Consider the following 15014-nt stretch of genomic DNA (forward strand, 5'->3'; position numbering starts at 1 on the left):
CGATATCTTGGGAGTATAACCTGACAGATGCATGATTGCTGTTTATCACCAGTGATGACCACACATACGAGACAGAGGAGAGATATAAATTGAGGGAATAATGTTGATTCGTCAATCAAATCTCTGTAAATCGTCTTCAATCTGATCCAGGTTACTCCTTGAGTTGGTGTAGTTAGTGTACTCGGAACAAGATGCCGACTTGTGGATGTCAGTGTCGTTAGCCCACACTGACATCACAACACAAAGAATTGGAGCCAAACTAAGCGAATCCTCAATCTCACAGGCATCACCACTGTTACTAAACATCAGTGCAAGGAAATAAGCTTAAGTGAAATCCCCAGTGTCAAAATGCGGAGCGGCTTTGGATCCGATGTGGATAACTGCCGATAGACGAGACCGAGTCCCACCGAGGATTCTCAATTGATCACTGGAAACAATTCCATGTTCTGAGGTCCAATTAAATGGAGCATTGGAATACAGGGAGTGAATAACTTGTCTGTGATAGAACATGACAGTGGTAATTGAGTCATAGAACTCACAGTTGATGCCAAGCCCTGCACATCCGCGCCCTTGAACCGAACACTAACATGACATTTGTTAATAATAGCGCCCAACCCCAACTGTCAAGTATTGAACATGCAAATTATTAACCGATTCGGATCCTATTTCCGGGATTATAAATTCTTCCTCCTCCTCCCCACTAACCTTTCCCTCAACCCATCTCAACCCCATCCATAGCGGTTATCTCATGTCTACTACACTCTTCACACCCTGAGGCATTGAAAAACTGACCCTTTTTTGTGATCTACCGTGTTTTTGACACATGACATTTAACGAACACAATGCAGAGGACAGCTGCCTAAAAAACCAGCACGAAAAGCAGGCCATACCCAAAACTAACCCCGATGTCCCCCGTGGCGATGCCGTCCCGGTCCCGGACAATGCGGGCCTCGAGACCGGAGGTGTAGCGTACCCCGGCGAAGCCAGCACCGACGACAGTGAAGCGAACCTCGAATTTCCAGAGGGCGGACTCCAGGCCTGGCTTGTAGTCTTTGGGTCCTTTTGTGGAATGTTTTCGATCTACGGCCTCATCAACACCTCTGCTGTTTTTGAGTCGTACTTTTCCGAGAACCAGCTTCGTGATTACTCGTCCTCGCAGATCGGCTGGATCTTCAGTCTTTATCTCTTTCTCGTCTTTCTTGTCGGTATCCAAGTCGGGCCTGTTTTTGACAAATACGGTCCTCGACTCATTGTTGCCTCTGGAGGTATACTCATTGCGACAAGTTTGTTCATTCTTAGCGTTTGCGAGGAATTCTACCAGATTCTTCTTTCATACTCGGTTGTGGGTGGCCTTGGAGGCGCCCTTCTCAATTCACCGTGTTATGCATCTATTGCCCATTGGTTCGACCAGAAACGAGGTCTTGCAACTGGAGTTGCAATGACTGCAGGATCAATCGGCGGCATCATCTTTCCCATCTTTCTACAGAAACTTCTTCCCAGCGTTGGCTTTGCATGGACGACCCGTATCCTGGGCTTCATCATCCTCGGACTCACCGTTCCCGCCACGCTCTTCATGCGCTCGCGTCTCCCGCGATCAAACAAGGTGTCCTCGGTCTGGCCAGACTTTAGCATCTTCAAAGACCTGAAATTTACATTTTCGGCATGTGGAATCTTCTTTATGGAATGGGGACTCTTCGTGCCATTGACGTACATCGTGTCTTATGCCGGACGACACTCTGGCGACGCCAACAGCTCTTACACCCTGATTTCGATCCTCAATGCAGGTTCATTGCTCGGTCGTTTTCTCCCCGGTCTTTTGGCCGACAAGATCGGGCGGTTTAATGTCATTCTACTGACGCTTGGACTCTGCATCATATCGGTCTTTGCTCTCTGGCTGCCAGCTGGAGACTCCAAGGCTATGATCATCGCATTCGCTGTCGTGTTTGGTTTTGCAAGTGGTAGTAACCTTGGACTCACACCAGTTTGCGTAGGTCAGCTCTGCGATCCTCGCGACTATGGACGATTCATCTCGACGGCTTTTATGGTAGCTAGCTTTGGAACCCTCAGCAGCTTGCCCATTGCTGGTGCCATTCTCGAGGCTGGCGGCAAGGGTGACACTGGCTGGACTGCTCTCATTGTATTTGATGGGCTGTCGTATGTGCTGGCACTCGCCTGTTTCCTTGCTGCCAGGGTGATGGCTGTCGGCTGGGACGTCAAGAGCGTCTACTAAGACGACTCGATTGGAAATGCCGCTCTTCCTTGGAGATGCACGCGATGAACTGAAACGTCATGCGATGCAGTGACTTCAATTGGATGAGTATGAGCGACAGGGAATGGATGGTCCGGTGATGTATTATACCAGCCGATAATCTTTACCGGGGCCGAGGTATCAACTGATTTTGTTCAAGATGCCTCCTCGGAGTTGTATGTTACCGCTCAATTGCTGAGTAACAAATGAGGAATGGGAGAATGATGTCCATCTTGGATATTATTGCCTTGGATAGGAGCTGACTGTAGCCGCTCTTTGATCATAAGTAGATAGAATTCACTCATTTTGAATAATTGCAAATGTAACATGTTGCGTTCCCACGGGATCAGGTTGTCAATGTCCGCGATTTTAAACGTAAACTCGAGGAGATGCAAACATTGGAGATATAAGTCCGAAGCAAAAAGAGGGTCTCAGGTCCTCATCACGTCCAATGACGCATCTTCCCGTCGTCTCGCCCTCACCGAGAACCCGCGATTAACCGTATCTCAAAACGCTCACCACGACAGATTCTCCACGCGCTCTTGTGAGTGGCTCTCCTTTACTTCTCACCCCGGATCATCTATCTCCCGTCCTCCCTCACTCGGCATACTGACTCCGAGACCACCCGTAGCGCAAGGTCAAGCACCAACTGACCTTGAGAGGAAAGTGCGTGTGTCGACCCATTTGGGCTTAGGCCGTTGAATCCTGGCCACGGGATAATCTTGATACGAACGAAACCACGAACCTCCCGAAAGCTCCTGGTATCGACGGTTTTTCCCTTCCAATTCCAAAACCTCAAGTTAATCCTCTAGACGTTGCAACAAACAGCGACATTTCTTTTTCTCTCTCACTCCCTCTCCCCTCCACCCCCCCGACATCATGCAGTCCTTCGCCAGAGCAACTCGCGCCTCGGCGCTGCAAAACGTTGGCCGTCGAGCCTATTCTTCGTCGCAGTATGCCCAGACCATCAACAACCTGCGCATCAACGCCGACACCAAGGTCATCTACCAGGGCTTCACCGGAAAGCAGGGAACGTGAGTTGGCGCAATTCTTGAATTTCGAGAGGGCATATAAAATTAACGAATGACGTAGTTTCCACGCTCAACAAGCTATCGAATACGGTACGGTCCTCGCTATATCGATGTCACGATGATACATGTGACAAAAACTGACTCTCGACAAACAGGCACCAAGGTCGTCGGTGGAACAAACCCCAAGAAGGCTGGTCAGACTCACCTCGGCCTCCCTGTCTTCAAGAACGTTGGTGAAGCCGTCAAGGAGACTGGTGCCACTGCTACTGGTCTCTTCGTCCCGTACGTCTAATCAACCACACCCCAACGAAAACGACCCCTAACAATTTTTCTCAGTCCTCCTCTGGCCGCCGCCGGTATCGAGGAGGCCCTCGAGGCCGAGATCCCCCTCGTTGTCTGCATCACTGAGGGTATCCCCCAGCACGGTAGGTTTTTGCAACGTCGATGGAACGTTTTGAAGGTTTCTAACAAGGGACCCACTTAGACATGGTTCGCATCACCGACATGCTCAAGACCCAAAGCAAGACCCGTCTCGTCGGACCCAACTGCCCCGGTATCATTGCTCCCGAACAGTGCAAGATCGGTATCATGCCTGGCTTCATCCACAAGCGCGGCCGCATCGGTATCGTCTCTCGTTCCGGTACCCTCACCTACGAGGCCGTCAACCAGACCACCCAGGCCGGTCTTGGTCAGTCTCTCGTTGTCGGAATTGGTGGTGACCCCTTCTCCGGTACCAACTTCATCGACTGCCTCAAGGTCTTCACTGAGGACCCCGACACCGACGGTATCATCATGATTGGTGAGATTGGTGGTTCTGCCGAGGAGGATGCCGCCGAGTTCCTCAAGCAGGCCAACACTGTCAACGGCGGTAAGCCCGTTGTCAGCTTCATCGCTGGTATCTCTGCTCCTCCCGGTCGACGAATGGGTCACGCCGGTGCTATCGTTTCAGGTGGTAAGGGTGGTGCCGACACCAAGATCAAGGCTCTCGAGGACGCTGGTGTCATTGTCGAGCGCTCTCCCGCTGGTCTGGGCAAGGCTCTCTACAACGAGTTCGTCCGCCGCGATCTGCTATAATTTTTTAACTAAGATACGTCTACTATTTGGTTCACCCTTAGGAGACAAGACGTGTGAGTCGGGGAGTGAGTCGGTAGAGTCCAGTTCATTGACCGGGGACTCGCTCATGGAGGGCTATTTGCATCATACTGCATGATTTCTTCGTACGTACCTGATAGAGCAAGGATGGTCTGGCTGGCGCGCAGGCTAGATTGTGGAAAGGCCTTTTGGTGTTCCTTTTCCGCAGGCGAGTGTGCCATAACCCTCAGCACGCAATGCGCCAACAATGTCACATTACAACATGAACCATCTAATGTCGAAAAGTGTTTCAAGCTATATTATCATGCTGGATCATGCACATGTGACAGTGTAATTGTACGAGAAATTTGTAGGCGTGAGACCTTGACATAGGATGTCGACATATAGTTCAAAGTTGAAAATTCGAAAAGGACTGGACCTTGATGAGCAGACTGAAAGAAACTTCCATTTAAGCCAATGTTTAAAGTTGGCCTCGAAGTCCTTGAAAGCGCTAGCTCTTACGACCAGAATTTCATCTGAGAAAATCGAAAGTGAATAGTAAAGCCCATATGACATGATTAGCTTCAGTCTATACTCCTCTTAACTCCAAGCAATCAGAGCTCTACAAAATTGAATAAGCTCTAAAGTGAGGTGGTTGAAAACACCTCGGCTGTCAACCAGGCAATAATGCCAGCTGGTCAGAGAAAGTTTTTAATAAACAAAGTTTTTCTGATATACACATAAAGCAGCATTGTTCAACCGCCTACTCTTCCATTGAAGCACTTAGACAAACGAACATTGAACTTCTATCCAACCATTCTTCACAGACTTGATCCATGATATTCTATTTTTGAACCGGACACTGCAACCCAAGAGTAACACCCCCCGCAGGACGCTAACTCTTAGCGGTCTCTCAGTGGAGTGACGTCGGCCACCTTCTTCTAAGCTACGCCACAGCCTGACAAAATCCAAGGACCCCTCCCTCTCCGTCCAATATCACCAACCGAATAGCCTGCCTTGCCTGCACAAGACACGACCTGACCTGCAGAAGGCCTGTCTTACGGCCCAAAGTTATCTCTTGTCTCCTCAGTCGATCCAACCATTCTCCTTTTTAATTCAGCTCTATTCAATAACCTCGACTCTTCCATCACCGCTTCTTCCAAGAGTATCACCATCATGTCTCGGGACCGGCGTGTAGCCAAGGAGCTCAGGGACATCGAAGCCGATCATGACGACTCAGGCGTCAACGCGACTCTCGTCAACAACGACTTGAAGCATCTCAAAGGAACATTCCCTGCGCCGCCCGACACCCCTTATGCTGGAGGCACTTTCACAGTCGACATACAAATCCCGGATCAGTATCCTTTCAAGGCGCCAATGATAAGATTTGACACCAAGATCTGGCATCCAAATATCAGCAGTCAGACGGTAGGTCAACTTTCTTCAAAATAGTGGACATGGTGCCCAAGAACAGTCAACTTGATGGATTGGCGACAGCCAGCAAGAGGCGGACTATGGCAAGAAAGAAATTCAAGATATTAACTCAGCTTTCAGGGCGCTATCTGTCTCGACACTCTCAGCTCCAACTGGTCTCCCGTCCAGACCATCAAGACTGCTCTTCTCTCCCTTCGAATGCTTCTCGAGTGCCCAAACCCCAAGGACCCGCAAGATGCCGAGGTTGCAAAGATGATGATAGAAGACCCCAAGCGCTTCGCTCTCATGGCCCATGAATGGGCTGTCAAATACGCGGGTGCTCCACGACAAGACGTTGACGTCACTAAATACCAAAACGACGTCGCAGCTGCTCCGGTCAAGGATGATGTTGCTCGGTACGTCAAATATGGAGATGGAGAGAATTTAGCTAACATGAGGTAGACTTTCTGGATACAACAGAGACCTTGTCGAACGTTTCGTGAACATGGGCTTCGCATTGGATGATGTTGTCGAGGCCTTCATTCACTTCGGCATAGATCGCAATGGAGGCCGAGACTACGAACTGGAAGAGGCTTACATGGGGGATGTCGTTTCCAGACTACTGCACGAAAACTAATGTGGACTATGGAGGACCAAGAGAAGGAAGGGCGATCTGAAACACAATTTCTTTAAGCATGGTATGGGGAGTTTGCATCGGTTTGTTTTACCAACTTAACATAGACTGGGTACGGGGTCTGCACTTCATATGGGTTGTAGGTCACGATAAATGACACAAGATAGGTGGTGGCGATACTTGACGATAATATATGAAGCCTTCTTCACTTGTTTGCACGCCTAGGGGAGGAAAGGATTCTCGGGACCTCAATCCTAAATGCCAAAAAGATTTAGGCAACTCAGTATAAGTTTAGTAACTTAAGGTAGGTGTAGAATAGCTTTTGTTGAGTTTATCAATAGCGACATTTCTATGAGATGTTGACATCCACCCCAAACAGACGAAGGGACATGGTAAGAAGTAATTGGAGCTCGCAATGCAAAACTTTAGTTTTTATAAGTTCAAATAACATTTTGTCTCTCGATTCCGACATCCTGCATTCATGTTGATGTTTGAAGCTGCACGTGACTAAGCTTGGTGATACACGTGACTAGGCTGGAGCTGCTGTCGTGTTTCCCTGGCGCCTGGCGGTCGCTTTCATCATCACTAAGCTTGGGAGCCTCGACCTCTCTCCTCCACGTCAAATCACATCCACCATCACGACTCACCTCATTGAAACCACTGCCACGCTAAACAACACATATCACATAACCTATAGCTCCCAGAGCTGATCCTGACAAAATGGTAAACACTTCTGTCATACTGCAGCTTAACAGCTATTGACGTTATCTAGGGTCAAGGTCAATCCGGCATGGGAGAAGGGGGACGCGATGAGAAGGACAAGAAGGCAAGAAACCCGCCCGGAGCCTCCATTCGCACTCTAACAGCCCAATAGAAGGATAAGCCCAAGTACGAACCTCCGCCTCGACCTACCACACGAGTCGGTCGCAAGAAGAGAAAGGCTGGCGGCACCAGCGCCGCTCAGAAACTTCCCGCCGTCTACCCTACCAGCCGATGCAAGCTCCGACTTTTGCGAATGCAGCGAATCCACGATCATCTCTTGCTCGAGGAGGAGTACGTCGAGAACCAGGAACGCCTACGCAAGGCCAAGGCAGCCAAGGAGGGTCAATCTGCTGGCACGGATGCCGATGTCGATCGATTAGCAGACGAGCGTGGCCGTGTCGATGACATGCGAGGAAGCCCCATGGGTGTTGGAACTCTAGAGGAGTTGATCGATGATGATCATGCGATCGTCAGTAGTACTACTGGTCCTGAGTACTACGTTAGCATCATGAGCTTCGTCGACAAGGACTTGCTAGAGCCTGGCGCCAGTGTTCTGTTGCACCATAAGAGTGTCAGTATCGTTGGCGTGCTCACAGATGATGCCGATCCTATCGTCAGTGTCATGAAGCTCGACAAAGCTCCTACCGAGTCATACGCCGATATTGGTGGTCTGGAGCAGCAAATTCAGGAAGTCAGAGAATCAGTAGAGTTGCCACTGCTCCATCCGGAGCTTTACGAGGAGATGGGTATCAAGCCTCCCAAGGGTGTCATTCTCTACGGTGCTCCCGGTACTGGAAAGACATTGCTGGCCAAGGCCGTCGCCAACCAGACCTCCGCCACTTTCCTACGTATCGTGGGTAGTGAGCTTATTCAGAAGTATCTTGGTGACGGTCCCCGACTTGTGCGACAGCTTTTCCAGGTATGTGGTCTCTTTTTTGTGTTTGATTGTTACTAACACTGTCAGGTTGCTGGTGAGAACGCTCCTTCTATCGTCTTTATCGACGAAATCGATGCCATTGGTACGAAGCGATACGACTCAACATCAGGTGGTGAGCGTGAAGTCCAGCGAACTATGCTGGAGCTTCTCAACCAGCTTGATGGTTTCGATGACCGTGGAGACGTCAAGGTCATCATGGCCACAAACAAGATTGATACCCTGGATCCTGCTCTGATCCGACCTGGGCGTATCGATCGAAAGATTCTCTTCGAGAACCCCGACCAGAACACCAAGCGCAAGATCTTTACCCTTCACACTTCAAAGATGAACCTCAACGATGATGTCGACCTTGAGGAATTCATCTCTCAAAAGGACGACCTTTCAGGTGCCGATATCAAGGCCATCTGCTCCGAAGCCGGTCTGCTCGCTCTCCGAGAACGACGAATGCGGGTGCAAATGGCGGACTTCCGATCAGCGCGTGAGAGAGTACTCCGTACAAAGCAGGAGGGTGAGCCAGAGGGTCTGTATCTGTAAAGCACTTGTACATGAGCGATTGGGACAGATAGATGGGTCTCGGTTATTAATGAGAAATAGAGGTTTAACAGCCACTTTGAGCGGAACGTTTTGTACTAGGGTTGATGCTGAGGCTGTCAATAGCCTAGGACTTGATGTTCAGTGTAATGTTACATGTTGACAGCGCAATGCTTCTGCAATTTTTGTGAACGGGTCGTATCCCGCCTCCATTACCATTAGGCCTTGATCAGTGCACAAAACAAACTCCATACCAAACCGATACTTTATTGTCCATCCCGATATCCTCCATAACCCATGCACGGATCCCAAAATGCAGACATATCATGAGGATCCCAGTTGTTGCTTCTAATACCAAGCTGGCAGACGGTGTAGGCGTAAAACTAATTGCCGTTCTCCTTCTTCACAACCTCATTGTTCTGCACTCCAACAGGCGAATGGTTGTACAGCCATCGTGCAATGATGAAGCTGCCAATGGCCCAGCCCCAGACGAGGACGGCAATGGACGAAGTGACGAGCAGTGCAGGCACGAGAACAAGAAGGGCAACGCCAATCCAGAAAAGAGCAAAGACGATTGCTGCACCAAGGGCGAACACGATGGTTGAGAGGGAGAATGTGAGGAAGATCAGAAGAGGGAGGAAAGAGAGAAGAAGTTGTGATACAATAAAGGACTGTCTTGTTAGTGATGGTTGATAGGCGGTGAGAGAAAACGTACAAAGAGAATAGGTCGCGATGAAGCAAAAGAAGCAGTATTGTCATAAGCTTTCTGTCGAGAATTAGGCGGGACAACACGATCCACGGAGCTCCGCGCGTAGGCGATGAAGCCTGATGCGTTGTCACGAGCAGTCTCGCTGTAAGAGTTTGTAGCGGCGGGAGCCATTGCTGCGATGGGCGGAGTGAGAAAGGAGCGTGGATGGTTGGAGTTGGCTTATGGTGTTTGTGGTACAATTGTCATTATGGGAGGTGCTTGAGATACCTCTTCAGGGAGGTTGAGGTCAGCTTCCCTTTGAGATGACGTGGGGGATGTGCTGGGTACGTACCCACTACACACGGCAATTGGGATCTGGGGAGTGAGGTACGGAGCGGCCAATCAGATGTTACACTTGCTTGGCCTACGATATCATTATTCTGCCGATGCATCAACTGTAACGACGGGATGTGTAAAGATTAGTCGAATTGATATTTAATTATGGTCTTTTTGACATTTCAAGATTACCGTTTGACGCCCAACCAATCCGAGTCCTGCCCGTAGAAATTTAGAAACTGCTCCTCCGAGTTATCCAAACGCTATATAACCATCCACTGCCTTCCAGTTCCTCACAAGTAGCTCATATCAACATCTCCCACTACAGCTGTATTCATCTGAGCAACAAACTGGTCAATCTGTGACAAGACTTGGTGAATCTCCAGCCTTGTTTCATGGTTCTTGTCCAACATGCCTGATACAAGCTCATACGCCAGCTGGTTGCTCAAAGCCTCGCCTTTAGATGAGCCCTCGTCACACAAGGCCTTGAGACTCTTCTTGGAGTGCTCGTACTCTGAAGCAATTTGACTCGAACGTCGATCCTTTGTCCTGCAAAAGCTCTTTCACAGCTCATCTCGTCCAGCTGTACCTCTCATTGCTACACCGAGCACCAGAGCAAAGCAGCATCCAAGTTGCCATGTATCGGCACGGAGGTTTCTCTCCAGATGTGCGACTTGCTCTGGATCTAGTAAGATATACGAGCAGTCGTCGAATTTGGTTGAAACTCCACGGACGAATACCTCGCTCACACCATCAGTAACAAGAGGGCGGATGTCTGGCGAATTCCGTTCATGGAGCAAGATGTTGTCAGGCTTGATATCATTGTGCTTGATTGACCGCTCGTGTGCATATAGGCTACGACTTGCGCTAGCTTCTTCATGATCCGGTGGTCATATAGACCTGACTTCGGTGAACCGGTGTCGTACCATCTGCATCGATCGTTGCGTTTGCTATCCGGCCCGTTCACTCCTAACACTGTTCGAGGGTGTAGGAGCCCCAAGGTGTCAATATTAGGTGAACGACGCCGCTGCCCCCTTCATTTCTATCGTCTGTAATTGTTAATGTTGTGACTAGTTGGGCGATGTTGTGCCTTCTGTATCATATGTGATACAACCATGGAATTCTTGAACTGGAGCATTAGACAAGGCCAATAGCCAATGGTCTTGCTATAACCACCAGAGTTGTTTGGTATGCGCCAGGCTTTTCTTCACCTGCCCTAGATGTCTGGTCACAATACAAAGCATTGTCGAGTGTCTATAGACTGAGATCGGCTGACGGTGGTGTACCGTATGTAGAACCCCTTCGTTCCAGGGATCATTGCTGAATACAATGTTCCAAGACCGGTATTGCTTTTTACATGATATCGATGTCAAGCTGTTGAATCGAAATTGAAGCATGTATTAGGTGATTATGTTCTCCAACCAAACTCTTCAAGAATGGAGGAACTGATATATAATGAGTAATTTCATTTGCGCTCGATGGAAGCAATAAAAACTCACAATTTGATGATACTAGCAAGATCGTAAACTCTGAAGGCACCTCTTGATCACAAGAGCATCAAAGAGTCATCGAAGGGATATAGGGAAACCTTCTGGCTAGACGCTCCTGTTTATTTACAAGAATCGACGCTTTTGCCTGTCTGCCCCTTGCAAATACGCATGTACATATTGCTGGCCGAGCGTGTTGACTAGTAAATAAAATAATAAAAAAGCTACTGGTAAACTATTGTGAGGTACAATGGAAGCGAAGCCTATTGTTATGGGTGGTACAGTATTATAATGTATCGAGACTGTATAAGGCTAAGGTCCATGCTTTTGATTGGCACTCAAGTGTCTAGACCCACTTTATATGCCACCGCTTAACCCACTCGCACGGTAAAGCTTAAACAGTGGGCCCGGTCATAATGGTTCCAACAACTTCACAACACCATCAGCAAAAAAGAATGCTCTCTGTGAGGTTCGAACTCACGACCTTTGGATAACCCTAGCTTAAAGCTAAGTCACTCTATACAGATATGAGACCAACGCTCTAACCAACTGAGCCAAGAAAGCTTTGCACCTATGGTGTTCGTTGACGAAACTGAACTCTATCTGGATATAGTCTCGTCTCTTTGATTGAGCTGTCACTCCTTCCTCATGGTCGATCGTCATTCGCTCTTGTCTCGCGTCTCGTGCGGCGACGCTGCGCCTCAGTCCACGCACTACACATCCATCTTAGCTAGGCGGCCGCGTTTACTGCGCCTGGAGGCAACAGCAATACACTGTTTGGTTGGACGGGATTGCGTAGGCTTAAGAGAATGCGAGATGTGTGGAATCGGGATAATACAGCGAGCAAGGACATATAAGGATGAATAGTGCCTGGCCGAGTGTATTAGAACCATTCTATCAGCAATCTTCACTTTTTATACAGTCACTTTCACTCACCTACCGTTTGTATACTTCGGATAATCATCACAATGACTCTTTACTCTACATCCAACAAGTTCATCGAGGACGTTGATCCTCTTAAGCAAGCCGGTCAACTTCCCTCTTACTCTATCCAGCCTAATAGCACAGAGTATCAACAACCCCAACCCCAACCTCAAGATCGCGATGTGTCTGCTACCGCTAAGCCCACAGCTGGCGAGAGGTTCCACAAGATCAGCGCCAAGGCTGGTTCGCCATTGAACAAGGCCGCCAATTTGTTTGGTGCCGAGGGATGGTGGCCTTCTACCATGGACAAGGAATGCAGCAAGGCTGCCCGTATCCTTCACTCCTTCACGAGTAAGTCTATACAAACATCCTAAAAAGCACCTTACTTACAAATCTAGACCTCAACTCCTCTACATCGCCCACTGAAAAAGGACCCCTCCACCCAACCGGTCTTACACGCAAGTCAATGGTCAAAATTCCACCTTCAGTCCTCCAAAGCGCTGCCGGCCTCGCCATATTCAACGTCATTCGTGCTGGTGCAGGTCATAACTCTCTCTCAGGGGGCTCCGGCGTAGTCATCGCCCGTCGCTCAGACGGTACATGGTCTCCTCCCTCCTCCTTCATCGTAAGCAGTCTCGGAGCTGGCTTCGTCTTTGGACTCGATGTTTATGACTGCGTCTGTGTACTCAACACCCCAGAGCAAGTCGCTGCCTTCACAAAACCTCGGTTGTCATTCGGCGCCGAGGGCTCAGTTGCTTTGGGACCTATCGGAACAGGTGGTAGTGTTGAGGCTGCGCTCAGCAAGACTGCTCGACCTATATGGAGTTACATGAAGAGCCGCGGTTTGTGGATGGGTGTTCAAATCGACGGTACTATCGTTGTGACGCGAGGAGATGCCAATGCTACTTTCTATAATGAGCGTGGTATAACGGCAGAGAAGATTTTATGCGGCGATGTTGCTTGGCCTATGGCAGGCAAACCACTGTTTGAGGTTCTTCAGGCTCTCCAAGGCCGAACTGACTATAACCAAACTGTTGTGCAAGCAGTTGGGCAGATCCCTCCTCCTGGGGATGGCATCTTATCTGAGAAGCAGGAGAGATACACCGATGAACCTCAGGCGCAAGAGACTCGAGAGCAAACACAGCCTGTGGTCACTCCTCGTGATGTGAAGGAGGATCTTCCTGACTATGAAGTTGTGAAGAAGGACGACGAGGAGAAGATTGTGGACGAGGAGAAGGCCAGGCTTGCTGCGTCAGGATACTAGTTTTTGGGGTCATGCATGTTTGCTTACTGGGTGTTGCTTTTTGTCAATCTGGGCCTAGGTAATAGTTTTCTTCTCCTAGGTCTTGTAATAGTTCTCCGAAGCATTTGATCATTATGTTTTCATTCAATCCGATATGTATAAAGAGATTGTATAGTTGGAATTATGTTTTTTTGGAATCGATATGAATTGCAGAAAGGTCTCCTCAAAGTTTCCGGGGTTTCCGGCAGAGAAGTCGAGCAGACAGAGCAACCAGATCGAACGTTGGTTGTTAACTCATCAAGACTAGTTTTGCATCGATGGATCCTTAGCCGAGGTCGAAGAAATATATTCTTGCCAAATTTGCCATTACCGTTATGATCGATATGCAAATCTATGTCAAGCTCCAACTCCAACTACGAATATTCCTGTGTACATCCACGCCCCCTCATTAGACAGCCTCATCTCCAACCGGTCCCCTTCGCTTCCTTCTAGTATTCGCATCCAGGTTCTCTATCTCCTCAGCGCCACTTCGAAGCGTAGACTCGGAGCTGATAGCAGGGGCACTCGCGCTTTCAGGCAACCTAACCTTCTTGCCTCCCCATCCAGCAGCCATAGATATGGTCTGAGCAGCATAGTCCACGTCCCCGTCGAATCCATACCGGAAAGCCTCCGTCTCTTGAAGTGGGAGGTGGTTGAAGCGCCAGTCCCAGACACTAGCATAGGTTGACCGATATGATGCGAATGCCATGATCGTGCCGATGAATCCACCTCCTAGAATGTCGTACCAGTTGTGCGCAGCGTCAATGGTGAGTGAACCAGCGATGAGGACTGCTCCGAGGAGAGGTAGGAATGTGAGGAAGAGTTTCCAGAAGGCGGGCTTGTGGTCTGCCCAGACCTTGAGTTTGGCGTTGAGCCATAGGAAGAGGAATCCGAATCCGGCGAAAGCGGCTGTCGTGTGTCCGCTTGGGAACGAAGTGATGGCATTTTGGATCCTCGACTTGTCAGGCTGCGTGCAGATTTCGGTGGTGTACATGATTTGGTAGAAACCAACTCCATTCAAGCCAGTCTTGTTGTGCGTTTTAGCGAGAGAGATATCTGGCATACAAACGTCGAGAAAGTAAGGTCTGAAACCGCCGACCAATTGTTTGAGAGTGACCTGGAAGAGAGACGCCAGAATGACGGACCAGTTCGTTCCAATGATGGCGTTGCTCGCATCCCAGGCCGATTTGATCCGGAATTGGGCGACGATATAGGTAATGATAGGTATAGCGATGGATATCAGACCTGATAGCCACGAGGGAAGAATCCAACCGCGATCAGGGTACGCCCATTGCGGGTAGACAATATCTCCAGAGGTCGCATTGAAGGTGATGGGAAACGTTCGTGTGATGATGACAGGAGAATGATAGATCTAACAAATTAGCAACGATCAAAACCACAGAGAAGAAACATACGCCAAAAGACACAGCTCCAACTACGGCCATGGTAAGTAAATCGCGCCAGTTGACAAGAAACCATTGTCGCATAAACGTCTTAAACTTTTGCTTCTTGGTCTGGGACCTGTTGGCCGCGGCCGAGTTGACTCTAGGGAGGAGAGGCATGACGACCTCGGGTTAAAGATATTGTCTTTGCAAAAAGAACGTCGCAAGAGAATTAATTATTAGGTCAAGAAGAGAAATGGAGAGAAGAGGAGGAAGAGCATACGTAGG

At 49.1% G+C, this 15014-nt stretch overlaps 8 protein-coding genes and 1 non-coding gene; 5 read left to right on the forward strand and 4 right to left on the reverse strand.

Annotated features, from left to right (window-relative positions):
• Positions 1–823: 823 nt before the first annotated feature.
• Positions 824–2230, forward strand: FFUJ_13761 (related to monocarboxylate transporter 2; the record flags this gene model as incomplete). The annotated part of the gene is made up of 1 exon (XM_023581642.1): positions 824–2230. The coding sequence occupies one exon, from the start codon at positions 824–826 to the stop codon at positions 2228–2230; it is 1407 nt and encodes a 468-aa protein (XP_023434309.1).
• An 897-nt stretch (positions 2231–3127) lies between these two features.
• On the forward strand, positions 3128–4353 carry FFUJ_13760 (probable atp-specific succinyl-coa synthetase alpha subunit; the record flags this gene model as incomplete). XM_023581643.1 has 5 exons in its annotated part: positions 3128–3282; positions 3341–3369; positions 3435–3561; positions 3616–3704; positions 3764–4353. 5 exons carry the CDS (start codon positions 3128–3130, stop codon positions 4351–4353), a joined length of 990 nt encoding a protein of 329 aa, XP_023434310.1.
• A 1173-nt stretch (positions 4354–5526) lies between these two features.
• FFUJ_13759 (probable ubiquitin--protein ligase) lies at positions 5527–6400 on the forward strand (the record flags this gene model as incomplete). XM_023581644.1 has 3 exons in its annotated part: positions 5527–5778; positions 5905–6179; positions 6226–6400. 3 exons carry the CDS (start codon positions 5527–5529, stop codon positions 6398–6400), a joined length of 702 nt encoding a protein of 233 aa, XP_023434311.1.
• A 717-nt stretch (positions 6401–7117) lies between these two features.
• FFUJ_13758 (probable RPT2-26S proteasome regulatory subunit) lies at positions 7118–8630 on the forward strand (the record flags this gene model as incomplete). XM_023581645.1 has 4 exons in its annotated part: positions 7118–7120; positions 7170–7223; positions 7272–8078; positions 8124–8630. The coding sequence occupies 4 exons, from the start codon at positions 7118–7120 to the stop codon at positions 8628–8630; spliced, it is 1371 nt and encodes a 456-aa protein (XP_023435201.1).
• A 380-nt stretch (positions 8631–9010) lies between these two features.
• FFUJ_13757 (uncharacterized protein) lies at positions 9011–9507 on the reverse strand (the record flags this gene model as incomplete). XM_023581646.1 has 2 exons in its annotated part: positions 9011–9298; positions 9343–9507. 2 exons carry the CDS (start codon positions 9505–9507, stop codon positions 9011–9013), a joined length of 453 nt encoding a protein of 150 aa, XP_023434312.1.
• A 437-nt stretch (positions 9508–9944) lies between these two features.
• On the reverse strand, positions 9945–10531 carry FFUJ_13756 (uncharacterized protein; the record flags this gene model as incomplete). XM_023581647.1 has 3 exons in its annotated part: positions 9945–10165; positions 10241–10426; positions 10489–10531. The coding sequence occupies 3 exons, from the start codon at positions 10529–10531 to the stop codon at positions 9945–9947; spliced, it is 450 nt and encodes a 149-aa protein (XP_023434313.1).
• A 1064-nt stretch (positions 10532–11595) lies between these two features.
• On the reverse strand, positions 11596–11703 carry tRNA. The gene has a single exon. It is a non-coding gene (tRNA).
• Positions 11704–12106: 403 nt separating this feature from the next.
• Positions 12107–13326, forward strand: FFUJ_13755 (uncharacterized protein; the record flags this gene model as incomplete). XM_023581648.1 has 2 exons in its annotated part: positions 12107–12413; positions 12461–13326. 2 exons carry the CDS (start codon positions 12107–12109, stop codon positions 13324–13326), a joined length of 1173 nt encoding a protein of 390 aa, XP_023434314.1.
• A 427-nt stretch (positions 13327–13753) lies between these two features.
• Positions 13754–14906, reverse strand: FFUJ_13754 (related to diacylglycerol pyrophosphate phosphatase DPP1; the record flags this gene model as incomplete). XM_023581649.1 has 2 exons in its annotated part: positions 13754–14716; positions 14760–14906. The coding sequence occupies 2 exons, from the start codon at positions 14904–14906 to the stop codon at positions 13754–13756; spliced, it is 1110 nt and encodes a 369-aa protein (XP_023434315.1).
• Between the last annotated feature and the right edge of the window lie 108 nt (positions 14907–15014).

Source organism: Fusarium fujikuroi, chromosome FFUJ_chr08 (assembly GCF_900079805.1).
Source record: "Fusarium fujikuroi IMI 58289 draft genome, chromosome FFUJ_chr08".
NCBI classification, from domain to species: domain Eukaryota; kingdom Fungi; phylum Ascomycota; class Sordariomycetes; order Hypocreales; family Nectriaceae; genus Fusarium; species Fusarium fujikuroi.